Source organism: Hibiscus syriacus, unplaced genomic scaffold (genome assembly GCF_006381635.1).
Source record: "Hibiscus syriacus cultivar Baekdansim isolate YM2019G1 unplaced genomic scaffold, ASM638163v2 tig00110777_pilon, whole genome shotgun sequence".
NCBI lineage: Eukaryota > Viridiplantae > Streptophyta > Magnoliopsida > Malvales > Malvaceae > Hibiscus > Hibiscus syriacus.
Genome location: NW_024062858.1, coordinates 2,399,713 through 2,427,369, shown reverse-complemented (window position 1 = coordinate 2,427,369; position 27,657 = coordinate 2,399,713). Strand labels below are relative to the sequence as shown.

The following is a 27,657-nucleotide window of genomic DNA, read 5'->3' as shown; positions in this document are numbered from 1 at the left end:
ACCAGTAAAACACTATGTATAGATATGGGAAAACTATTATTTTTCTCAATTACATTATCTTTAAAGGTTTTCCTCATTTTCAGAATACCAACAAAAAATAAATAAATAAATTCAGTAGTGAGAGAAGGGATCAAACCGTGCAATCGTGAGATAACTGTTCGTCGGTGAGAGGGCCGATTTGGTCACCGGAGAAGATAGAAGACCACGTCGCTTGGAATCGTGTGAGGGTCACTGTTGTACCAGAGAAATCCCTTTTGAAGATAGCAGCGTTGAAATTATTTTAGGGATCAGGAAGGACAAAAGGGTCTAGCATATATTTACCCTTTGGCTGCGTTTTTAATAAAAACACCACTATAGTACATGTTTTTGCTGCGTTTTAATAACGAACGCCACTATTGATGAGCCCTATTGTAGTTTTTTTTCCTAAAAATGCCACTATAAACAACCATATTGCGTCGTTTATTAAAAAAGCCGCTACATTACTATTTTAACACTATTGCGGTGTTTTATTGATAAACGTCGCTAAATTACTATTCTATAGCGTCGTTTTTTTGGAAAAACGCCACTATAAACAACCATGTTGCGGTGTTTCTATAAAAATGCCGCTAAATTACTACTCTTTTACGGCGTTTGTTGAAAAAACGTCACTATAAAGAAATCTATACCGGCGTTTGTGCCATAAACGCCGCAAAATTACCACTCTATTGCGGCGTTTGTGTAAAAATGCCCTTAAAGTATCATTTTGTGGCGTTTGAAATGTAAATGCCGCTATATCCACAAATTTTGTGGCGTTTACTCTCCAAACGCCGCTAAAAACGCCGCTACATAACACTTTTGCTGTAGTGATGGTTAAAATAAATGTTGTTCTCCCGAAAAGTTTTGAGTTCAAGAAGCCGCTTATAATCCTTCGGATATGTGTCGTCAATGATTAAGAAATGTTATGAACGAATATTGTCTTATAATCATTTAGACTACTAAAAATCACAATTTATAACGTTGGGCTTTATGATTAAATAAATGCATGCATGCATGTATTGTTGAAGAATGCACAAGCAAGAAAAGATTCTTTGCGCTGGAAAAAAGAAACAAATGATTCGACTGAGAAACAGGCTCATGCATGAAACAATTTCATTACGCAAGAAAAAATGTTTTTACATCTTTTATGTAAAATCATATTACATATCAAATTCCCTCCGAATTCTTGCATTTCCTTTGTTTGCAGAGGAAGTACAAAAACAAAACTCGACTCGAAACAAAACCGAATTACTTAGTAGTTGCAGGTCCTGGTTGTTTGTTGCTACAAATGAAGTGAGTCAGTATTAATGGCTCTTTCCATGTCCTGCAACAAAGGAAAAAACGAAAGATGGATCAAAATAAAGATGATATGTAGCTATATATCAGAGAGGCATAGGGGAGAATTGATTAGAACAGGGAATTAAGAAAATGTATTTTGATCTCATGTACTTGGAAGGACGTTTGTGATGGCTCTGGTATGCTCGAAATCCTAATCGAAATCGTTTCTCGACTGGACTTATAGCTTGCATTCATGGATGGGTGAGAGCGAGCTGCACACGTGCTCGATATTCCTTCGCAAACCATTTTAATCTGCGCTCATCTCGGGAAGACAGCCGTTGCTTTCCATCATACCTTGGCATCTGATGCGACGGTGTGGTCGTAGGCACCGGGGTTGCGGTTGTTACGAATGCATCATCTCTAGCCTCACTAGCCTGCCAATGCCGACCATAAGAATCAGTAAAATTCTTGAATCATTATCATAGACCATTGTAATCTAGCAATTCAAAGGAACAAATTTTCACCATGATTATTAATTATTAGAAGGCTGACTGTAATTACTAACAGACATGTAGCATGCTGAATATTTGCAGCAGCAGCAGCTACCATTGGCCTTAGGATCCCGATATCATAAGCCGGTGTTAAATCTGGTCGGAAGAGCCCGAAATACCTCTCACATGTTGGCCCTGGCTTAAGATCTTCATCGAAAAGCGCAAATATGTAGGTCTCGAAAGTTCGGTTCGGCATAAGGGGTGTGCCTACACCGGATGTAACATGCCGTATAAGATTGCCATTGTATTCAGCTGCAGTCTCTGCATCAACACCGACTTGGACTGGATCCCCCATTGATGGCCAACCAGTTTCAGCAATGACAATCTCAAGATCATCAAATCCGAGGAGTTTCATGGCCGAATAGACCGCATCTAGTTGAGCATCCAACATATTTGTGTAAAACAACTCTGTGTTTTCATCGAACACTCCGGCATTGGGCAGGAACAGGGCGTAATCAAGGGTATCCGGTGAGCAGTCAAAAAATGGATAGGGGTTCACCATGAAGGGTGAATTGGTGTCTCTAAGGAAGCTAAGCAATGGCTTGAGAACATGCGTGTCGTAGCCTTGTCGAAATTTTCCGGTGGATGGTGGGGTTGAATTCGAGAGAATGCCTAAAGAGTGAGGCGTTGAGACCTGGATTCGACCGTCTAAAGCTGCAACAAGGGCTGTTTGGAGGGTTTGCATGGCTGGAACAAGACTGACAATTAACAACCTGTCTGCTGTTGATATAACTTCGTTGCCTACTAAAACTCGGACTATATTGGTAGCTGGTATGTGAGGTCGGATATAGTCTTCCACCCATTGTTGAGCAATATTTGGCCTGGTAAGGCCAGGGATTTGGTCATTTGGAACGGTTACCGTGACCGCGATGCCGGTGTGGGCAAAGGCTCGTAGAAATTCAGGATTCGCGTCGAAGAGCCTAACGTGGTTTATAACCGTGGACTCCTTAAGGAACTTTGCTACTCTAGGTGGTGGGGGAAGGTTGTTTGCGAGAGTGCCATAGTTGACCCCGATTGTCCCTTCAACTCCGACTCCGACGAGTGTCAATGCCAGAAATAGCAAACGTACGGCCACGGATCTCGAGGAACACATGGAGATGAGTTCCTTGGACATGGCTTTGATGCTGAATGATGGGGAAACTGTGCCTGAAGAAGTGGATAGGGAGAGATTCTTTTCTTTGTGAATGGAGGGGGCATGAAGCATATTTGCAAGAATTCTTTGTTGCTTGTGACTGTTGCACTCATGTTATTCTGCATCGATCAAGTCTTTGGTTTTTCCATGAGCTTAATTTAGTTAAAAAGATGGGTATAAAAGAAGCACAAAGTGGTGCTTGTATGTTATTTCTGATTTGTTAAAGTGGTGTGTCACCGAAGGGAATAATGTTTTCTTGCATCATGGAGAATGTTTTATTAAAGGGTTTGCCTTGAGTTCCTTTATTAGCTTAAATTATAAGGAAGGAGTGTTTAATGAGTTAAAGCAATTCATGAGTTACTTGAATTCGACTTGGTCAAATTCAATTAATGCTCGACTTGGGTTGATTGACCGAACTCGTGTCAAGACTTTAACGAGTTGAGTAAGGTTTAACTTGGATTAATAAATTCGCGGGCAATTCATTAATTTTTAATTGTTACCCCAAAAAAAGTATTCTATTAAAAATATAATTAATAATTTATTAATAGATAATAAGAAAGATGCTAAATTACTTTAATAATTATTATTCCCTCCGTCTCACTAAAGTTATCTCTTTTTAATTTTTTAAAAGTTAAAATTTTTAAACTTTGATCACGGTTGTTTTAAATATTTTAAACAATTAATTTTATAAAATATATATTTAAAATATACTTAATTGAAGATTTTAAAATATATATTTTTATAATTTTATTAATAGTAAAATTTAAATAATAATGAATCAAAGTTTAAAAGAATTGACTAAAAAAATTAATAAGAGACAAATTTAATAGAACAGAAATAGTATGATTTATTAATTTACTAATAAACAAAAGAAAAATATTGAATTATTAATTAATAATTATTAACTTACTAAATTTTACATATAACTAAAAATAAGGTAAAAATTATAGTGAACTTAATCGAACAACGAGTCGAATAACAAGTTCTTTTAATAAACAGGAGCAAAAAAATTAAAATTAACGAGCAATAAGTTAAGTCGAATAAACTTTTTTTTTTAAAAACACACTATGCAACTTACGCTCAACTTTCTATAAATATCACTATCAAGAAGTTGTCTGAGATTCATTATGAAACTAACATCTTATAGGGCCACACTCATCATTAAATGATGAGAAAAAATAGTATAAAAATATAACACAAGTACTTATATATCTATTTAATACAAAACAAAACAAAATATGAATATATAAATATAGAATAATAAAATACAGGAATACATGAACTCGGCTGATATCAGACACATTGTTGCCAATCATCTATAATTCCCCAACATTTCCACCTCAAAGGTCTACCAGAGACTGATGAACTTCAACGATGTATCCTTCTATTAAGTATGTTCAAGTAATTAAAGAGGAAAACCTAAGTTAAAGGGAGTACTCGTCTCTCTAAAGATTCTAAGTTTAAGCAGTTGCGGCTGTAGAGTATGTGCGTGTTTTAAGAAAAAAAGATTATGAATAGAGATTATCTTAAAATTACCTTGAATTATTAAAAAAAGACAATGATCTTATTTCACTACAATATATTATTTTTAGGGTAAAACTTCCACGATAATGCATGGGGAAAACTTTATTTCCCAAAATAATGTTGTAATGAGATTATTTCCCCAAATGAGGCGTTTTACACAGGAAACATGATCTCTCGACGTCTTTACCAGATTTCTCGGCGTTCTTCAAGTTTGCAAGGGATATGTCGGCGTGTTCAACATAATTTGCATGCAAAATGGATCTCTAGGCGTCTTTAACACAATTTGCATGGAGGCATGGAGGTCTAGGCGTCTTTAACACAATTCATGGAGGTCTCGACGTCTTCAAATTCAAACTTGGAGGGCTTGGCGTCTTCAACACAATTTCCATGCTCGTTAGATTTCTCGGCGTCTTCCATTGGTTTGGCAGCCATAGATTTTGGAGCAAAATGAGGAAACCATGGGAATATAATGGGTTGTAACAATAAGGATAGGGTTAATGATTTTAGTGCAGCTCGGTCCCATAAAACAACACAAAACAAAGTAAAAGTAAAAGCTTGTATGTGACAATGGGCAATAATCCATCGAAAACATAACACAAAATAGCATAAAACAAAGAAAAAGCAAAAACAAAGCATACATTTTAGAAAAGTTAATCAATAATGCATCGATAATGGGCAATAATGCAGAGAAAATTTTGCATGGGGTCGGGCTGGAAATCACTGCATGCATGTGAAGTAATAATAGTTTCGTAATAATGGACCAAAGATTTATAAATAGAGGATAGTGGGAGGAGAGAAGTGTGAGTTCGGGGAGAAGTTAGAAAAGAATAGAAGAAAATCTTGCATGTTCGAGAGTTATTGCGGGAAAAAAAGGAGAAAAAAGTTCGAATAAAGGAAGAAATAAATCAAATATTTAGTAAGTTTTATGTAATTTTTATAATTGTTACATTATGTTAATTTTAAATAGAAATTAATTAGATAAATTTTTTTTTTAATTTTAAAGAATGAACTATATTTTTTGTTTTGTTAATGAGTAGGTTTAGTGATTGGTGGTTATTAATTATCCATTAATATACTGGTAGGTTGGTGGTTGCATGTTATTAATTATCCATTAATATCCCGGTAGGTTGGTGGTTGCAGGTTATTAATTATTCATTATAATTATGAATGTAATTTATTCTGAATATCTTTATTTTAACGTGTAGAGAAAATGAACAACAGATTTTTCACGATTGTCCATTACAATGGACATATGATGGAAAATGAGGTCGGGGTTATTTTTCAGTCTGAAGCACCTATAAATATGATGTTTAAAAGGGACATCATATTTGTAGAGATGAAGGCGAGGATAGAAAGAAAAATCCATGCTAAAGTTGATGGTTTGAGGTACAGATTTATGGTATGTCCCAATCTGGTCAAGTATGCTGCAGTACCAGTTGAAGAAGAAGATGATATTATAACTATGATTGAATTACATGACTTAAAAAAAATTCCAATTATTGAGTTATTTGTTGAGTTGTGTAATATATCTAATGTGCCTGGGTCATCGAGAAATGCAGTTGGAACTTTATCTCAAATGGGTTTCGAGAAATTTCGATAACCCGACATATAGGTGATAAACAACTTTATGACATTGTTGGAAAGTGCAAATGAAGTTGGTGGAACATCTAGAGGCGCACAATATGACGCTGAAAACCGATGGGAAGAAATACTTGAAGATTCCAGTGAAGATGAAGAAACTAAAGAACCTCATTTGGCTGAGGATGACGCCATGTTCGATGGTGATGAAGTTGATATCAATATTGGTGAATATTCGATACCGTATCAACATACCCCTCACATGAAGGAGATTGATTATGAAGCAATGAGGACACCTGAATTTCCAGAGATGCCACATTTAACTGCATGATACATGACTAAATCGTCCGATAACTCTGGTGAATTATCAGTTGGGAAGAATATAGAGGAAAAAAAGAAGCTACACTAGCGATTAAAGAGTATTGCATAAGAGGCCATGTAGATTGCAAGGTTGTAGAGTCCAACCAGAAAACTTTGTACGCGAAGTGTGTTAAATATGGGCCTGAGTGTAACTGGCTGATCAGAGTGTCCAAAATACAGAGGCAAGATGCTTGGGTCATCAAAAGGTACAATGGTTCACACACATATTTGTAAAACTCTATCGAACAAGACCACCGACTACTGGACTCCGATGTAATTTGTCAATATGTGAAGGTTTTGGTTGAACAAAATCCAAGGATCCCTTGCTCGGTGTTAGCTGCATCTATTCGAGATCAGTTGAGATACAATGTAAAATACAAACTCGTTTGGCATGCGAAGGAGAAGGCAAGGAGGTTGATATATGGTGATTGGGATACATCATACAATGATTTACCTGATTTGTTATGAGCTATGAAACAATTCATACCTAGGACCATCGTGAAGTCTCAGACCATGCATGCATACAAACGAGAAGGTCAACTTGTTTTAGGGAAGAGAATATTCCATAGACTCTTTTGGGCATTCAAGTCATGCATAAAAGGTTTTCCATTTTACAAACATATGGTCCAAGTAGATGGTCTGTGGTTATACGGTCTATATAGACATATATTATTGACAACAGTTGCGCATGATGGTCAACGAAATATATTCCCAATTGCATTCGCCATCGTTGAAGGAGATACGACAAAGGCTCGGGACTTCTTCTGACTAATCTACGTAAGTATGTCGTTTGAGAAGAAGGAGTTTCCTTGATATCTAATCGAGGAATAGGCCTTTTGGCAGTAATTGAACATCGGGTAGTCGTTGGACACCTCCGCACGCATATCCCGCATATTTTATCCGTCATATTAGTAAGAATTATATTGAGAAGTTTCATAACGGCCGTATTTAGGGAGATAGTCAGCATGGGTAAGTTTTATTTTCAGCATTTGTACCCATTTATGTGTTTGTTTATAAATTGACTTTAACAAAATATCTATTTTGAAACACGATATGAACTACGCCAACCAAATTTCGACAAGAGATTGGAGGATTTGAAGGCCATAGATGAGCGTGTTTAGAACTGGGCGTCGAAAATCGAGCGGGAGAAGTGGTCACAAGCATACTATGGTGGTCAAAGATACATACACATGACTACAAACCTTGTTGAGACCATTAATTCAGTACAAAAAGGTACACGCCATCTCCCAACAACGAGTGTGGTGAAAGAGACATACTTTAGGTTGGCTAAAGTTTGATATGATAAAGGGAAAGAGATCGAGTGTCAGATAAATCAAGGTAAAATCTGGGCTCCGACGGTGGTAGAAGCAAAGGAAGCAAATGAGCGTATGGCAACCTCAATGTTTGTTCATGACTTCGATCGAATTGGACTACTTTTTTGTCATCGCATACATACGTCGCAATGAAGAGCAGATCGAGAATTATTTACTGTTAATTTACGACAAAGATGGTGTGATTGTGGTCACTTTCAGGCATGGAGATATCTGTGTGCTCATGCAATCGCTGCATGTATGCATACTGGAATCAATTCATACACTTATGTTGATGAGTTCTTTTACCTATAGAGGATATTAAATATATACAACCATGAGTTCAGATTTATCCCAAATGAATCTTATTGGGAGAATCGAGATCATGATGAATGGTTTCCAAATCCACTACTTCGTAGAAGTCTGACAGGTCGACCGGAATCTACTCGTATTCATACCAGTATGGATATCCATATTAGAGAGAAAGGCCAACCGAAGAGATGTGGATTATGTAGAGGTGATGGTCATTCAAAAAGAAATTGTCCAAACATTCCACGGTACAGGCCTCAACAATAATCTTATTATTTTATAAAATTATTAAATAATTTTTATAATTTTGTAGATTATATTTGATTCAATTACTCGAGTATATATACATATTTATTACTAAATTATTCGAACTGAAATGGTAAAATTTAATGATTTAATAATAATGATTTAATGATTATTAAATTTTAACTTTAATGATTTGATACTAATTATTAGTTAACTTTAATGATTTAATAATAATTAGTAGTTAACTTTAATGATTTGATACTAATTATTAGTTAACTTTAATGATTTAATAATAATTAGTGGTTAACTTTAATGATTTAACTTTAATAAATTAACTTTAATGATTTAATAATAATAATAATTTAACTTTAATTATTTAATAATAATGATTTAATAATGGTAATGATATTCGATTCAATTACTTCAATTTGATACAAATAATTTAAATAATGATTACAACTCTTGACGGTGTCGGGGTATTGTTGAGTAATAATGTCGAGACGCACGTCGGTTTCGTTGTGGTCGTTGCACTTGTTCAGGAGTTTATTCATCATAATCAACCTGCTCATTCATCGAGGGCATAAGTTCCGGTGTTGTAAATATATGTCCACCACAACTATGCTCTCCCATCTGAGGACAAATATTCGTACTTGCCATCATAGTTGTCATCTAATCAAAATCATTTGTTGCCCCAAACATGGGAGATAACATGAATGATTGATGAGGAACATGCTGAGGAGTGTAGGGTGTAACACCAGAATCACCAACCACTTGACTAAATGATCTTGTGTGATCAAAAGATTCTGCTCCACAGTTAGAAGAACTGCCACTCCCACTCCCAGTCATTCTTGGTTTCTCGGGTTTACCAAATTTTTTCGTATACTCTATAAATTGTCGTCTTTCTCTGTTCGTTGTCAATAACGACTTTCCATGTTCCCAAAAAAAATTCAAGTAATCCGAACTTTGTAAGTTAAAATCATCCGCTTGTATGAGAGTGAGTGTTGGCAAGTATGAACCCTGTTGTTCCAATGATTGATATGGTTGACATGCCTCACCGACCAATCCTCACCGACCTTACCCCGCCCATCTAATCGATGGAGAGCGTCATGATTTTCTGGAATAATTGGAATAGGTTGGTAGGAGCCGAACTGCCTCAACACTCTATCAGCAAATTGGAACTCCACAAATGCGAAATGGATCATTGTGTAACATCAGACCAATATTGACAACCCTCCTAGACATGTTAGGTACGCACAACATAATTTCTCCATCAGCGTACGACCTCCAAATAAACTATAAAACAAAATTATATAGTTATTATTTAATTAAATCATTATAATAATCAACTAAATAATTAAAGAACAATATTATAATATAAACATAATAAAAAATAAATTCGCTAATTAATTTTATATATACCTCAACTTTGCATTTGATGTCAATCGTAAACCTAAACTCTTTCACGTTATTGTGCGTCAACTCCGTTATTTCTATTTTATGCCTCCATCTGTATACTAATCAAAATAAAATTATGTAATTATTTATCATTTATAAAATATTCTTTATTTAATTTAAGATAAAATATTTTAAACCAATAAAATTACCTTCCGGCAAGAGGAAAGTCAACTGCAGTTCATTTAATCGGTGTTAACCATGGAATTCTGTACCACGCCCACGATTGTAATAACATCGTGCATCCACCGATTTCAGTCGTATACGCATCATTTACAAGTAATGACGTCTTGCACATCTCGCGATACAAGAACGCCAAAATTGTCGATCCCCAGCTATACTGACGGGTCATAAAGAAGTTCTCAAAAAATGGAAGATATTGTATATGGACAAGATTACTGGATTTATCCGGCATCAATATTCCGTCGATCAACCGTAATATATATGCTCGAGTTGTATATATAATGTCTTGCTCACTACAATGAGGATCGAGCTTAAACTCATTTGCCAACCAGGATAATCTCAGCCGTGACCCTTTTGCTAAATCTTTATCTGGTACCTTCCCAAGGTAACGCTCACATATTACAAACACGTCAAGATCGGTATTTCCCACCACTGCCATTCCATTTGTAGGAACCCCGAGTTGTAAAGACACATCCTCCAAAGTGATTGTACATTCATCACATGGAAGATGAAAAGTATGAGTTTCTGGTCTCCACCGTTCAATTAATGCACTGATCAAACCGGGGACCAACCGAAATTCTCTTACAAAAGCAACATCATAAAAACAACCATTTTCAAATTATCAACAATACTTTGATCTGGCATCTCACAGTTGATAAGTCGAGGACAAATGACTCGTTGTTCGTCATCCTGCAATTTGTTAATCAATGTAATTAAATTAATTCACCGTTCTCAAATAAAAAAATAAGTCGATCATATTATCAGTTATTCCAAATGACTCGAAATGTGTCGACCATCTAGTCTCAAAAGAATATTTTCTTCTATCATGTTTCAACAAATCTAGACAAAAAATTTAAATATTACACTCAAATATTACATTGTTTTATTCAAATAATCAATTGCATGTTATCTACTTTAATAAAAAAATAAAAAAAACATCAAATATAAAACGATCCTTAATTACTATTTGATTCTCAATATTTTCAAACTTTGCAATTTAATCCTAAATTTATAAATTTTTGTTTAATTAAGCATACTAATACTAAATTCCAGCATAGTATATCAACTTTTAATAATTTACTCTTATTCCTTAAATTCCTCAAATTTTACAAAACGGTCCCTAAAACTTTACAATGTTCCAAAATGATCCAAAGCTTATTTCAAATTAGGTAACAACGTATAAATCATTATTTCAGTGTGTAACAACATATAATCACAAAATTAATAAACTTATGAAACTAAAATTATGAGATCAAGATGAAACACTAAACCTTTAAAACAAGAATAAAATAAGATCTAGGGCTTGAGTTTAAATTACCTCAATTTTTCGACAAAGATGATGGATATGCTATGTGATCTCTTTGCTTCTGCTGATCGATATCTCCCTCTCACAGGAACTCACAATGAATTGCCTAAAGCCCCGAGCACTCTTATAAACACATTTGGAACCCATCCCGTGCATACATTATTGGACCTATATGTGAAGAAGACGTCGAGAATTCCCCATCACATGAAGAAGACGCCGAGAAATCCTTATCCTAATGCGAAGAAGACGCCAAGAAATCCTCTAATAAATTCAACACATGCATGCACGATACAGACGTGTAGGCCCCCCACATGCAACTTTCTCTGCTCACCTTGGGACATGCAACAACATCTCTCTGCTCACGTCGTGATTTCCCACGTCCAGTCTCACATGCACAGCTCCCACACCACTGAAGACGCCGGGAGTTCCTATAATGAATCCAACACCATTGAAGACGCCGAGAGATCACATGTCGCCTATAGCAAACACCCCATTTGGGAAATAATCGTTTGAGTGGATTATTTTAGGAATTAAACATTCTAAGCAGCATTATCTCGGCAGTTTTGCCGTATTTTTAGACCAACTAAGATATATTGTTTTAAGATCATCATTTCAGTACAGGAGTAGAGAATTATTATGTTTTTGGAAAAGAAAGAAAAGTACTTTATACAACAGAAAAAGGTTGAAGAAGAAATCTTTCAACTCCCTCCATATGTAGTCCACTCTACCATATTTTGACTAAGAATGGAATTACACATTAAACATGACTTTAATGGCATTGCTGCCACCGGCACTGGTTTGGAAAGCATCTTCTATACCCTTTTGAGTGAACTCGAACCTATGAGTAATGAGCGGCTTCACATCGATCTTCCCGGTGCTCAAGAACTCGATGCAGAGCGGCCATGTGTTCCGGTACCGGAATATTCCAATGACATCAATCTCCCTGTCAACCACACAACCTGACTTATGCTTGATTCATGAGTACTAAAGCCAAAGCATGGGAAGGGATGCTTAGCACACAAGCAGTGTCAAATTATCAAGAGTTTAATTACCTCACAGCAGCTGAAGTGAGAGGGATCGTTAGGTCGCCCTGCGCTAATCCGATGAGACAGACTTTGCCGCCAGCTCCGGTGGCACTCAAAGCAGTAGACATGGTTTTGTTGAAGCCAACACAATCAAAGCTCACATCAATGCAGAAGCCATGGCGTTTTGAATCTTCACCACTTCTTCATCCACATCCTGGAGAATGATCGGTTCCAGTGTCTCGTAATGACTTCAAAATCTAAATCCTAGACCATATGGGGATTGGACTTACTTTAGGGGTCAAGTAAATATGAGAATTACCTGAATATTGGTTGACACTTGAACAGACTCATCTGCACCAAGTTTCTTTGCAATCGAGAGACGACAATCATCGACATCGACAATGACGATTCTGGGTGCTCCAAATGCACGAGCAGCCAATAAAGTGACAAGGCCTATGGGACCTGCTCCAACGATCAACACATTCGTTTCGGGACCTACTTCTGCCCGGCGACAAGCATGGATTCCGACGCTGAGCGGTTCGCACATCGCACCTTCTTCCAGGCTCACATTGTCGGGTAGTTTGAAACAAAGATTTGCAGGATGTACCACCTGATAGCACAGAGCACAATTTGTCAAGTAAACGGCATATGTGACAAATATGGTGGATAAACTAAACTGTGATCACCTTATTGGCAAGAGCACCATTAGTTGGAGGAGATCCAAAGAACTTCATTTTTGGACAAATATTGTAACGACCGTTTCTGCAGAGATTGCATCTTTGGCAACTGATGCCGGGCTCCAACGCGACGCGATCTCCGATGGCTAGGGACTTCACTTGGCTCCCTACTTGTTCTATGATCCCGGCACACTCATGGCCGAGGATCATCGGCTTTTTCATGACGAAATTCGCGTTCCTCATGTTCTACTAACATGCATGGCATTAGAGGCTGGCCATTAATGAACACAAAACAAGATATGAAAGAGCAATTCACCTTGAAGTAGTGAACGTCACTCCCGCATATGCCTAGAGCTTTTATACGTACTTCCACATCATGAGGGCCTAAGAAGACGGATAATATCAAATCCAACGTGTTATGCCTCCGGATAATTTTTAAAAAAATATCAAAATTTCATCAACAAAGACATCCGGAGGATTATACCCTTTGAGCGGAATCTACAGAAATTCTATGAAGATACCATGTCATCCCTAAAATCATCCTCCCCGGAATATTATCCGGAACCGTACTTCTCAACTTTTTGACAATTACATTTGATGGTTGGTAACATTATCTACATAACTTGTTAGCCTATTAATATACATGATGATCTGACACCAACCACCTTACAGTTGGGATATTTATATATACTCCAAGAGAGTTCAAAAGAAGGACTTCTTTTCAGGCTCTATCCGACACCGACCGTCTCTTTATCTCCTATAGAACTATATCAGCTAACGGTTATTCTTTTCCCAACTATGATTTTCCGTCTAAACTAATCAACGCAAAAACAAGCAGTTGACTAATAATTGAAAAGGTAGGAAGAAGGTACCGAGTGGAGGAAGAAGGTAAGGTTGGATTTTAAGGGTTCTGATTCCAAGTAGCCAAGCTGCCATATTCGTCTCTCCGTCGTCATTCCTGCAGATCTTAGTTTCACTAACCTCTGTCATTTCTGATATCATTGGCTCTTACTTCCTCCTGTAAAGATAAACTGAGCTTCACACTCCATACTCTTTGAAACACACATCCTTATCTATATTCCACGCCGCTCACGTAAACTCTTAATCAAACTGACACGACAACACCCAGAATACTTTGCCCTGATTGGTCAATTCTTATCCTTCTTCTAGGTCCATTATTAATAACTGGAATGATTGGATGCCTAATGGTTTTTTTTAGTTAAATTCAGGGTTTTAAATAACGGTCGTAATCGTGATAGCGTCTGCGAAATAGCGGTAGTACTGCCTTTTGATATACCTGCTATACCCGCAATAGAATCCGTTATGACCGCAATCACAGTAAACGAGACATGACCGAAAACGCGCCCGCGATTTGAATCCCTTATCAAATCTACACGTAAATAAGAATAAAAAAATAGGATAAACTATATTTAGTCACTTTTCTATTCCTATGATTCTGTTTTTCATTTTAATAATCATACCTAAAATATATTTTTATTCCGTTTTAGTCATATGCCGATATAAATAAATAATATAATTAATGACATAGTATTATCTTGTGGTACACATCACCGTTACTTTTTTAATGATAAATGACTAAAACATAACATTAGTATAATTTTGAAGAAAAAATTGATAAATAACAAAACATAATCATAAGAATACGTGGGTAACTAAATACGTAATTTATCCTAAAAATATATATGATATCGTATATGATTAACGAGTCATTTAAATTGGAGAGTCAATATAATAACATTATAAATAACTAAATTTAAATTTAAACAATTATATTCTATACGAGCGAATAAAGTATTTCTATCATCTTTGTTACAACAATAGTTCCTCATACGACCTGCTATTATCTTTTCTATACAACTGTTTGCCACCATTGCTGCCTCTTACGACAAACAACACATTTTAAAGTAAAACAGCTGCCCATTAACTTTTCCAACTCATGTCCTTCACCCTCCATAACTGAGTTATCTTAGCATTAAGCCACTAGTTAAGGCAGAAAGAATTGGCAATGGAAGTCAATGTTACAACTCACCCTTTTTTGTGCGACTCCACTAGTTTAACAAGATCTTGCTCTTCGACTCCGTCTTCATTCGGAAGGTATCTACAGAATCCGATATTTATTCGAACGCCAGCCTTTGGGTGTCGACTAATGAAGCACATCGCCCCTTCCTAGCCAGCAATTCCATATGGGATCCCAGTTCTGCTATCTGGCCATTTGAACATAGAACAATTTGATGGGCATTTTGAACTGTGCTTAATCTATGAGCAATCACTAATGTTGTTCTGCCTTTCATTAGATGATTCAAAGCATCCTGGACCAGGCTCTCGCTAACCGCATCCAAAGCACTTGTTGCCTGCAACAGCAAAATATTTTTTAAAAACACATGCATTTACATATTCATATGCTTGCTAAATGCGAATGGAGTTCGATAACATATCAAAAAGTAATTCAGCATGCCTTCACGAAGAAACACAGAGGCCTGGCATTGTAATGCTCTAGCTTCAAGTCTTCGATCAGGTTGAGAATGACCAACATGGCGAGAACGATCAGATTCATAAGGCAAATGAAAAAAAAAATCACCTCATCAAGAATCAGGATGGGAGCATTCTTGAGAAGAGCTCTTGCAATAGCAATTCTCTGAAGAGAAAAGTAAGAATCAATCAGCGCTGTTCGCCTTTCATCTCATCCATACATACATCCACACACCTAGATAATCTAAAGTATGGGACTAGCTCCATGCATGTCTAAATAATCTCTTAGCACAGTACCTGTCTCTGTCCTCACTCAGCAAGCCTCCACGCTCACCAACCAGTGTGTCGTAGCCCTTCCAATCCAAAAAAATTAGAAGAAACAAATGCTTGCAAACTAAGAGTACAGGTGCATAGATCAAATCGACAAACCTGAGTAAGAGATTATAAATTCATGAGCATTGGCAGCTTTTGCTGCCTTAATAATGTCGTCCTTGGATACAACATCATCTGATAAAGCAATATATATTTTCTCCGACAGAGACCGAAAAGAGAACAGGTTCCTGTGTCATTTTCTCCATATGAATATCGAGAAATGCAATAATATATGTCTGATAAAGCAATTCCTTAACGATAATCAGCACCACTTGTTTTCAGTTATAAAAATTTTATGTTACATCCAAGTTTAACCCACCAAATCCAACCTGTTCCTTAAACCTACAACGCCTGCTACATTAATCCACCATGAAAATGCTATGAATCCAATCCACGCTCATTTCCAGGCAGATCCAGAGAACAAAAGAGGGGAAAATTAATAAATTTAATAAATTAAACTCTCCAATCCTTTAAAGTGAATTTTTCGGGTCCCCAAAGAAAGGCTAACTACTGCCGAAGCAAGAAACAGAAGAAGGTACAACGTGAGGGAGTTTTGTCTGATCTTGGAGGCAGATTCAGTTATGATTCCGATTTTCCAGCTTTGGGGCAGAGTCTACAGAAGGAAGAGAAAGGTTCCTCACAGATCGGGAATGATTTGGATTTTCAGGTTGATGGGTCAGTAGTGACATTGATTTCGGAAGATTATGGCAGGGGAAGTATTGTTAGTTTCAGGTGATTCACTTTGGATTTTTTGTTTTTAGGAGTTGGAGGTTCGGATGGTCTCCATCGACAAGACGAGATTCAGTGGCAGAAAGGCGTTTTGAGTGTTTTTGTTGCTTGGTTTTCTGCACTCTTCATGTGGAAGCTCCTGGTGTAGTGTTTTATTTTAGCTTCTATGGTTTCAGTTAGCTGTTATTTTTGGCTTTTATTTTAGGTGTTTTCTTTTGGGGTGCCCTTCAGGCCAAGGTTAGGCTTTTAGTCGGGTCAATCCTTTAGAGGCTGTTGTTGTAGCTATGTTGGATTAGGCTGAGCTACTGTTGCTGTTTGAGGTTGTTTTTGGTGTTTTGTTTTATGTTGGGGGTGGATCTCTGGTTGTATCTTGGTTTTCTTATGTTTAATAATATCCTAAGGCACTTTTTCCTCCTTCCGCTGATTAAGGAGCTTCTCTATAAGCCCCTCTAATCAAGAAAGAGGTTTTTAATGAGGCCTTCAATTCCTATAAAAAAATATATATGCATATATAATCATGGGTAGCAGCCTCGACTCAATTGTCTATTCTGATTGGTATGAACTGTCATATTTCCTTTCTGTAAACTAATTCAGAAACTGTGATATTATTGAACATATCATTCAAATCTTTGCTTTCTAACCTGAAAAGGCATTATTTTATGAACAAGTTGAATGGTCAGCTTATATAGCAAGTAGAACAGATCAGTTGATTAATAATGCTAAAGTTCAGAAGGCATGAATGTTTAGTCTAGAAGAACCATGCATTCATTTGAAGAAAAACTATTTATGCCTGGATATTTAAATATATACTTGATTCACTATTGAAACAACACGGGCCCATTCACTCTTGTCAGATGTCCGTACATCCTCTCCAGAAGTTGTTATACAGCCCCTGGTTGGCTGCAAGGACAAAACATCAATTTGTTTGCATTGCATAGTCAGTAAACAGAAACCAACAATTACAAGTTTCTTGCTAACCTCATAAAAGCGTGCCAATAGTAGTACTACTGTGCTTTTGCCTGCACCACTCGAACCAACTAGGGCAGTCACAGTTCCACATTTTAGGGTTAAATTAAGTCCATTAAGAATTTCCACATCAGGCCTTAAAGGATAAGAAAAGTGTACATCTGCAGGACAAGCAGGTACATTAGATTGTGCAACATGATATTGTATCTATAATAATTGTTCCAAGATTATATTTACCAACAGTGACTGAGACAAGCTTAGCTGTTTTGATGAATTTTGTGCGCAAAAAAGAAAGTATGATTACAGATTACTTGTATGATACTTGCCTCTTAGCGAAGACTGACTTCCTCATTTTACTTTAAAAGGTAAAAATAGAATTTTATCATGCGGAAGGGAAGTAGCTTAAACTGAAGCCAAATGGAAAAGTGCAGTCAATATACATTCAAGAGCAACATCGCCTGACCAGTAATGTGAATCTAATTGTTGACTTTTCCCAAAAGCACCATTGGAGATGAACAATTTGATATTTTCATCATCGACTTCTTTCTTCTGGATTTCCTTTTCCAAACCATAAGCGAGGGCTTCATCAATTTCTGCTCCAGATATAACAGAGTTAATCCTCTCAACAGCAGCAAACGTTCCTCGAAGGTCTCCAAATGTATTAACTGGCCCTCGAACCTGTATGATCATTACATTAGACAACACGTATCAGGTGTAATAAGGGAATGCAGGGAAAGAAAAGGAACTCACAGCGAAGGTTAAAGTAAAAGTGTATCCGATGAATGAAGCCACCGTTCCAACAGATAGTTCACCCTGAAATCAGCATATGAGACAGAGGAGGGAGGAGAAACTTGGTACGAAAAAAGACAAAATATTAAGCTCAGAGCAAAATGGTCAAAGGCACAGGAAATTAGAGTGAAGGGTGAAAGGTAAATCTAAACTACATGGACATTTTGGCTTTGGTTGGGAGTGAGGATGGAAATTTGTTAATCAAATAGTTAAGATTCATAACAACTTCTCTACTTTGTAACTTGACCATTAGATTAACAAATTTCAATCTTTACGTCATACCAAGCAAAGCTTTAAAGAAATGGTATCCCAAGATTGAAATGCTCACTGCCTTCACTTTGCTTCCTCCAAGACAGTACAAGGCCAGTAAAGAAATATAAACAGCAATCCTGGTCAAAGATTCATTTATGGATTTGAAAGTGCAAAGCTTTATACCACTTTTCTGATATGCAAGAACCTGCCAAAACCCTTGAAAATCAGTGTTATGTGCACAGAAGAATTCAACAAAGTTTATATAGAGGTGATAAAAGCTTAAGTAATACATAAGAGCGTCAGTGACTAATATCTTACCTGACTACCAAACATTAACATTTGACGTTTTCCCCCACCAAAAGACCTTACCTATGACAACGAAAGTTATTATTTCAATGATCAGACTTACGTCAAAGCTTTTACTCACAATGATTTCTTAACGTAAAACAAGGATATCAAGTGATGGCATTGCCTATTTTGAAGTACAAGGAAATCAAGTTTCCACCAGCAGATATCCATATAAGTAGGTAAAAGCCAGAACATTTAAAGACCGTGCAGTTCGAATCGCAGAAAATGTTTCAATTACACAGTCAGACATAGAAGCTTGGGCTATTCCATGAGCTTTAAACACAGGTACAGTTGATCACTTGTATGTGGCTAGAAAGAATCAACCATCACCATCAGAAGTATATAAAAAGACATAAACAAGCATATGTATGTGATATGTGTCCAATTGCAAGGAAAGTATGGGACTTGACCCCACGTAGGAAAGTATAGGATTCACTGTAGGGGTTCTATAGACTTTTGGGGTGTGATTCTCCAAAGGTCATATCAATTGATGTTAGAGCCAGCCACTACGTGGTGTGGTTCTTCAAAGGTCGTATCAATTGGTATTAGAGTCATCTACTATGTCCCTTAGTGACAATCTTGTAGAATGGCTGGTGATGTCGGCATTACAGTGTTCACTTGACGGTAGAGGATTCTAACTAGTGAAAGTCAACTTGTGGCTCAGATGGTGGTGCCGGTATTGTAGTGTCATCCAGGGTTAGATTAAGTTAGTGCAAAGCCAACTAGAGTTGGCATCAGCACTTCAGAGTGTGGTGGACTGATTTATGCCCCAATTGCAAGATATGGACTTGGATCCCGCATAGAAAAAAAAAACCAAAAATGTGTAGGATTTCCTTATAAGGTTTTATGCGGACTTAGGATATCCAACCTCAACAGCTAGTTTTTAAAGTGTGGTTCTCCAAAGATCCAATATGATAAATTTATTTACAAAAGGAGCAAATGAGCAAGGGCTTAATTTTATCAACAGACCAAATTTAGGTGATGTCAAAAGAAGCAGGCCTTAAGGAAGAAAAGTGTATATTCATATTTTTGAATCATGACAAGTGGATAATTATAAAGAAAGGCTAAACTTGTAATAGCCTACAACATAAAACTCTCAAAACCATTGATAACCCCACCTTCCACAGCAAATTGATGAGTAAAGTATCACAAAGTTTTGGGAGTAGGTCTCCCTAGTATCTATTACTGTACAATAGGTAGAAATTTTAGGTGAAGGAAATAAACATGGATCTGATACTGTGAGAATCCTGATGAATATTAAACACGAGAAAGTAAAATAGAGGATGATGACAATACCCCTTCATACTTATTTGGTAAAAGAATAAACTCAAACAATGAATAAAGATGCTAAATAAACACGATTTGCAAAGATAATGCATTTACCAACTGTAACGGACACAAAAAGCATCAACAGGCCCAGAATTGGAGCTAGTTGGGGGGAGAGGGCAAACAGTATGCAAATCGTCCCAACAACCTACAACATGAATCGACCAACATAAAGTGAGATAAAATCATAAATGATCCTTTCAACAGAATCTCACATGAAGATTTCCTAGGAATGAAAAGGTAAACATAATATTAATTCTGCTAAAATTTAGAAATCCAAGAACTTTTAACTGTAATATTAGTGAAGGAAGAACTAAGTCCATTAGAGTCAGATAATTCGAACTACTACACCCTCAATTTTAGGCAACATCCAGCTCACTTTTACTTTAGTGTATAGTGGCTTGCCTCGGAAAGTGCCCTGAAACCACGATCCCTCGAAATGTTCTCACTGACAACATCTTTTAAAGAACCCAAATCAGATGTCAGCAAACCACTGAGCTCACTAATCTGTAATAAGCAAAATTCAAATACTAAACTTTCACAAACATCCACTAACAAAATAAATAAACACATGTTACTTAAAAAGAACATTCAGAAACCTTGTATCGATTGAAAAACTCCACCTGCATCAACAAATAAAAAAATTCAATTAGAAAAGGTAGCACTACTACTATTACAATTAAACTGACAAACCATTGAGAAGATGATTCAAAATATTCATAGGTTAAGCATACCTTTTGAACCAAAACACTTCTAAAAATCTGAGCTCGAAGTGTTGACATAACTTTATCCCATATGGTATTCATATTTACCACAAAAATAACAGTGAAAATAGGCTCTAATGGTATAAAAGCCCCACTTTGATGAGCAGCTTCCACAACGGCTCTGGTCTGGCGCCTATGAGAACTTCGAAGAATCGTCCTGTACATTTTCTCAATCTTTATTAATTAGCACAAGCAATTAAGTATATCCTATTTCATCTTAACTTAAAAACTGAAAGAAATTACTTACCAGAAAATATAGGCATTGACAGAGTACACGTGGTGCCGCCAACGAGAGCCAACACCGAAAGACTGAGTCTGAGCTTGTGCCGGGCAAGGAGACTCCATAGAAGCTTCCGGCTTATCAAGTTTGACGCCTCAGTCTTATCGGAGTCGGCCTCCAGATCGTCAATCCTCGGGTCGGATTCGGTCACAATCGGAGGACCAGTAACGTATGCGCGAGATACTGAACTCGAGATGTAGTTCGATCTTGAAGTTGCGGGGAGTGAAATTGGCGGGAAAGTGGATGGTGGTGAAGAGGGGCATTTAGAGAGAGACTGGGTTTGAGTTTGCGGGCGTGTTGTGTCTTAGTGAAGAAGCGCGTGGGGACGATTTGTTGAGGGAGGGGAGCAATTACAGGGACGGAGGCAGTAACCATGGGAATGAGGAGAGAAAAGAAATGGAAGAGAGAGAGAGAGATAAAGGGCTTATCACGTGACGTTCACGTCGAAGCAACGGATGGAAGACGGTACAGAAAACGACGACGTATGAAAAGGAAAGGGGGTATTCTAACCTCTCGTAACACTAAAATAGCCACGGACAAATTTTAGCCTTTGATATTAAAGCATCCAGCAATTGTAATTTTTAAAAGGCATAATAAACAAATTATCTTCCAACATTTGTATAAATCATTATTTTGTTCTTTTAACTTTTAAAAATATTTTCGTCTCTAAAATTTTAATTTTTTGTCAAAATAGTCATTGTTAAATAAAAATTGTTAATTAACTAAGGAATCGTTTGGTTCACGAAATGTAATATTATCACTGAGTATAAGATTATAAAATATAACATTACTCGATATATTGTTGGGAACGTTTTACTACCTTGTTTGATTAGTTTGACAGAAATATAAGATTACAGTGTTTGATTAAAGAATATAAGATGGAAATAATGTATATTTTACTAAATTGTCTTTAAGATATATTTTATTATCAATAAATTGAATTCTCAAAATTAAAGTAAAAAAATATGAAAGTTCATTGGAAATATAATTTTATTTATTATTTTTAATTTATATTTTTATAAAAATAAACGTAAAAATTAATAAACAAAATATCAATTCAAAATATTTGACAAAATTAATAAAAATATATTAAAAATTAAAATACAGAAATCCTTTTATGAAAATTAATCGTAATAGAATACATATAAAAAATAAAACTTAAATCAAACACATATATAATAAATATTAAAATAAATTAAAATTTTGATATATTTTTGTTTTACTTTTTATTTTATATGAATCATATTATTTTATAATAAGTATTAAAAATTAGAACTATTAAAAGAATAAAAAAATATACTCGTGTAATTATGTAAAAGGAAGGATCATTTCAAAAACACTATATTATTTTACGAGTATTCTTGTCATAAAGGGAAGAAATTATCTAATATCTAAGAAAATAAAGATAATGATATTATGCAAAAAAAGCCAAAAATGCTACTATAGGGAATATTTTATTACTCTATGAGAGAATGCTTTTAAATCAAATGTGGTATATGATTATAGAAAATATTATTTTATTAGTAATGATCTTTTTCGTGAACTAAACGGTAAACATATTGATGTGACATTTTACATGTGTTTAATTGATTATATAATATATATCATGTCATCATTTTGGATGACGTGACACATAAAACAACATCACTTTGATGATGTCATTACAATGAAAAAAAATAGTATATATCTTCACTTTGATGAAATGTTTAAATTTTATATTGAAGCAAAACAAAAATTCAAATGTTACAATTGAATAAAAAATAAACAGTGATAAAATAATATAAATCTTAAAGTTTAAAGATATCTAATGTAATTTAACCTACTTTTAACACACAATAATTTAAATTTAACATGTCATGCATTATGATTGAAACAAAAATTTTAAATGATTTATTTATCTTATCCCGATTAAAGTGGAGACAATATATAAAAAAATAACCCTATAAGATGTTATTAAATTAAACCAACATAAAACAAAGGATTGTGTTGGAACATCTTTCGACTGGGCCCAAAATTGAGCTTGGACTTGAATAAAATAATTAAGTCGTCACCGATCATTTTAAAAACAATATTTAGGTTGATTGGACACCATCTTACCTGATATGCACATTACCAAAGATATGTCGATTAGGGAGTCGGTTACAGTCAAGGAAAGATTAGCACTCTTGAACTGCCCTTTCGTACTAATTAATTTCCAGTTGTCTTAATTAAGAAAATTGTAATTTAAATTTAAAGATAAAAGTTCGATCCGAATTACTCACCTTTAATGGATTTAAAAGCATACTTTTAAAAAAGTCAGAAAAAATGTTAGCTAAAGTAAAATGCAGAATCAAAAAAGACAATAACTAAAAAAATGGGTATATAATTGTTTCTTCTAACAATTTGGGCGCACGATAAGGATTTCTCTGGGTGCACGTTAGCAGGGCTAACGAAAATCTAAAATCTCGTCACGTCTCCGGTGTTCTCTGTTCTTCTCGCTGCGTTCTTAGTATATCGTTTCTCCTGCATCTAAACTGGTTTATTTTTCCTTTTGAGGGTTCCATGGATTGGAGGAAACTTTTTGGATGTACTGCGGGGTAAAATCTGGATTTCTTTTCGCCTAGGGTTTGCGATGGGGTCACAACCGTCCATCCCCCTCCTGAAGTCTATGAAGCTGGAATATCTGAATGGAGGCTTTCGCTTGTTGGGCAATTCCTTGGTATTGCGCCTAACTTCACTGCTATGCAACGCATCGTGGATAATTTGTGGATGAAAGCACTGACAGGAAGTATAGTTCAGGTTAGCTTTGCTGGTAATAACCTGTATGTTTTCTCTTTTTACTCTGAATCTGCAAGAGATTGGGTCCTCGAGAATGGACCATGGAATATCCTAAATAAACCGTTGATTCTTAGAAAATGGGAGCCTAATTTGACAAGATTAAACTTTGATCTTTCTAAGGTTCCTGTCTGGGTTCATCTTTATAATGTCCCACTCGAATTGTTTTCTAGGGCTGGCTTGAGCTATATTGCTAGTGCCATAGGAACCCCTTTATCCATGGACACTGTAACTGCTGCTAAATCTCACTTAGAATATGCTAACATCTGCATTGAATTAGGAGTAAACGATGATATTCGAAATATGTTGAGGTCATTCTTAGAGATAGGAATTCTACTTCTGTTGTAGTTGAGGTACCATGGCTCCTTCTCGTTGCAAGAAATAAATGTCTTTGGTCACTGTTATAAGAACTGTGTAGTAATTAGAAATACAATGTCTTTGGTCACTGTGATAAGAACTGTGTAGTAATTAAAAATACAACTCCTGTTAAAATACAAATCTGGAAAAAGAAGGAAGACATTTCTCCTATTACAGTAGCCGAAACTGATGTTGGTGGTATTGAGTTTTTATAGGAAAATGAATCACATGTCTCTAAAGATACGAATGAAATTAGCAATAAACCTAGTGATTCTGTGGATATGATTAAGAATCCTGTTGTTGTGAATAATGACCCCAATAAAGAGAAATAAACTACTAACTCTGAATCTGTAGACCTCTTCCTGATGGAAAAACTGTTTCTAAACCTTTGTTCCTAAAAGGGGTAGGGGAAGACCAGAAAAGAACAAATCTAAAGTTGATATTTATGGATCAAAAAATAGATTTGAAATACTCAATAATGTTGATGATATTCCTACTGCTTCTGAAGGCCAACAAAGAAATATTAGAGTAGCATCCTTAGGAGTATCTAGTATTGTTAATGAACTAAAATTAAAGAAGAAAGACAAGCTTACAAAAGCTAACAATGTTGAAGTAGGTGGTAGTGGAGGTTCTCTTGATATCTCTTCTCAATGATCATTGGCTTCTGGAATGTTAGAGGGATAAATTGTCCTCTTAAACAATAGATTGTTATAAGAAGAGCAAATCAGAATAAGATGGATGTTTTTTGTTTGTTGGAGACTAGAGTAAAAGCTGAAAAGTCTATAAATATACTAGGAAGAAAATTTGATAACTGGAATGTTTGCATCAACTATGATTTTGCCATTAATGATATGATTTGGATCTTATGGAGGAAAGGCATTGAGTTTTCTGTTTGTCATGTATTTGAGCAAAATATTACTATTAAAAGTCTTCATCTTGGAAATCCCATTGTCATTATTATTGTGTATGGCAGCAATGATGACAGAGTTAGAAAATTTCTTTGGCAGCAACTCCATGATTTGGATAGAACTTATGGTCAACTCCCTTGGATTCTTGGAGGAGACTTTAATGTAATCATTAATTCTAATTAGAGGTCTGACTTTGAAGTCCTAGGTCCTTATATTTCTCTTGATATGAGAGATTTTAAGGATACCCTATCTGACCTTGACCTCTTTGATCACCCTTACTTTGGCCCTTCTTTTACTTAGAGCAACAAACAACAAAATTCCTACCTTGTTAAGAAGCTTGATAGAGTGCTTGTTAACCAAAACTGGGTGAATTCCTTTTCTTCTTCCCATGTAGAGTTTATGGCTCCCTGCACTTCTGACCACTATCTTGATCTTCTCTGGCTCTACAAAAAGGTCCATGATAATTGCCCTAAACCCTTTAAATTCTTCAATTTTTAGACTCAACACCCAAATTTCTTAAATGTTGTTAATCAATCTTGGCAATGTCCTTCAGTGGGTAATCCAATGCAAATCCTTTTTACAAAGTTGAAGCGCTTGAAAGCTCACCTTAAGGACCTTAATCATACCTTCTACAGTGATCTTTCTCACCGGGTAAACCAGAAGAGAATTGAATTAGAGCAGAATCAACTTAAGACACTTAGAGGGGAGGCTGTTATTGAGGAGGATCTTTATTTGCAAAGAGAATTAAAGACCCTGGAAGATGCTGAAGCTATGTTTTTAAAGCAAAAAGCCAAGGTACAATGGCTAAAGGAGGGTGATAAATGTACTAAGTTTTTTCACTATGTTGTTGCTTTTAAAAAAAAGAGACACCATTAAGTTCTGGTGGATGAACAAGGGAACAATTAGAGACTTTTGATAAAATGTCCTCTGAGGTGATTATCTTCTTATCTAAACTGATTGGCTCCCCTGATCCATGTGTGAAGACTCTTGATCCGCATCTTCTACAAGATCTTCTTCAACCTTCCTTGCCTACTAATTCCACTACTGACCTTATTAAGGATGTTTTAAGGGATGAAATTAAAGAAGCTTTCTTTATCCAAGGGAATGATAAAGCCCCTGGACCTGATGGGTTCACTCCTCTTTTCTTCAAAAAGTCCTGGCCTATTATTGGTGAAGATACTACTGCTGCCATTAAATAGTTCTTCCAGGAATATTTCTTGCTCCCTGCGTTTAACGCCACTGTAATCACATTGGTTCCTAAAATTCCTAATCCAAGTAAGGTCAAAGACTTCAAACCTATTTCCTGCTGTTCTGTGGTCTACAAGGCAATATCAAAAATTCTAGTCAGCAGACTTAATAGACTAATTCCTGACCTAATCACTCTTAACTAAACTGCTTTTATAAAAGGCAGAAATATTGTTAACAATACTCTTCTGGCTCAAGAATTAGTTAGAGGTTACATTAGAAAATCTATATCCCCCAGATGCTCTTTGAAAATTGATCTTCATAAAGCCTTTGATTCTTTAAATTGGGGTTTTATCACTGCTATTTTAAAGGCTCTAGGTCTTTCTACTACTTTTATTACTTGGATTGAAATCTGTTTTTCAACTGCCAAATACTCTATTTCCTTCAATGGGAGCTTGATTGGTTATTTCAAAGGTGCAAGAGGTGTTAGGCAAAGAGACCCACTCTCCCCTTTCCTATTTTTCCTCTCAATGAATGTTCTTTCAATACTTCTCAACTTGGCTGCTGCTAAAGGTACATTTGGATACCATCCAAAATGCAAAAGAATTTCCCTTACACATCTCTCTTTTGCTGATGACCTTTTAATTTTCGGCAAAGACTCTGTGAATTTTGTAATTGGTGTTACTACTGTCCTGGACTTATTTTATGAAATGTCTGGTCTGAGACTAAATGCTTCTAAATGTGAATTGTTTGCTGCTGGTGTTCCCTTTATTGATCTTGAGGAAATTAAGTTGATTACAGGTTTTAAACTTAGCAGTCTCCCTGTTTGATACTTAGGTATTCCCTGATCACTAGAAAGTTTCTGAAAAAGATTGCACTTCCTCATTGATAATATTAAGGCAAGACTTCATTTCTGGTCTGGTAGGATGCTAAGCTATGCAGGCAGATTGGAATTAGTTCGAGAAGTGTTATTTAACATCGCTAACTACTGGTGCAGGCAATTGATCCTCTCATCCTCTGTATAAAAAAGATTGAATAGCTCTTGTTGAGTTAATCGATCGACGGAATCGGCCAAGAGGGGGTGAATTGGCAATTAAAAATTTCGGTGGAAGCTTTTGTAGAAAATTGAAA

At 35.9% G+C, this 27,657-nt stretch overlaps 3 protein-coding genes and 1 pseudogene across 4 annotated transcripts; 1 reads left to right on the top strand and 3 right to left on the bottom strand.

Annotated features, from left to right (window-relative positions):
- Nucleotides 1-1,679: 1,679 nt before the first annotated feature.
- On the bottom strand, nt 1,680-2,958 carry LOC120139907 (glucan endo-1,3-beta-glucosidase-like). 2 transcript variants are annotated; one of them, XM_039155008.1, is made up of 2 exons: nt 1,818-2,958; nt 1,680-1,718 (listed from the first exon to the last, which is right to left on the bottom strand). In XM_039155008.1, the coding sequence occupies exons 1-2, from the start codon at nt 2,956-2,958 to the stop codon at nt 1,714-1,716; spliced, it is 1,146 nt and encodes a 381-aa protein (XP_039010939.1). In that variant the 3' UTR covers nt 1,680-1,713. The 2 variants fall into 2 exon arrangements, with proteins under 2 accessions (XP_039010939.1, XP_039010938.1); XM_039155007.1 differs by lacking the exon at nt 1,680-1,718 and having other exon boundaries at nt 1,778-2,958.
- An 8,979-nt stretch (nt 2,959-11,937) lies between these two features.
- LOC120139874 (L-idonate 5-dehydrogenase-like) lies at nt 11,938-14,003 on the bottom strand. The gene is given in 7 exon segments (XM_039154984.1): nt 11,938-12,187; nt 12,297-12,438; nt 12,441-12,483; nt 12,589-12,879; nt 12,956-13,192; nt 13,263-13,330; nt 13,819-14,003. Coding segments are annotated over 7 exon segments (1,104 nt in total). The 5' UTR covers nt 13,949-14,003; the 3' UTR covers nt 11,938-11,994.
- Nucleotides 14,004-14,772: 769 nt separating this feature from the next.
- LOC120140065 lies at nt 14,773-21,659 on the bottom strand (annotated as a pseudogene).
- A 3,508-nt stretch (nt 21,660-25,167) lies between these two features.
- Nucleotides 25,168-27,356, top strand: LOC120140024. The gene is made up of 5 exons (XM_039155090.1): nt 25,168-25,503; nt 25,642-25,794; nt 25,840-26,136; nt 26,325-26,511; nt 26,749-27,356. Exons 1-5 carry the CDS (start codon nt 25,168-25,170, stop codon nt 27,354-27,356), a joined length of 1,581 nt encoding a protein of 526 aa, XP_039011021.1.
- The last annotated feature ends 301 nt before the right edge of the window (nt 27,357-27,657 follow it).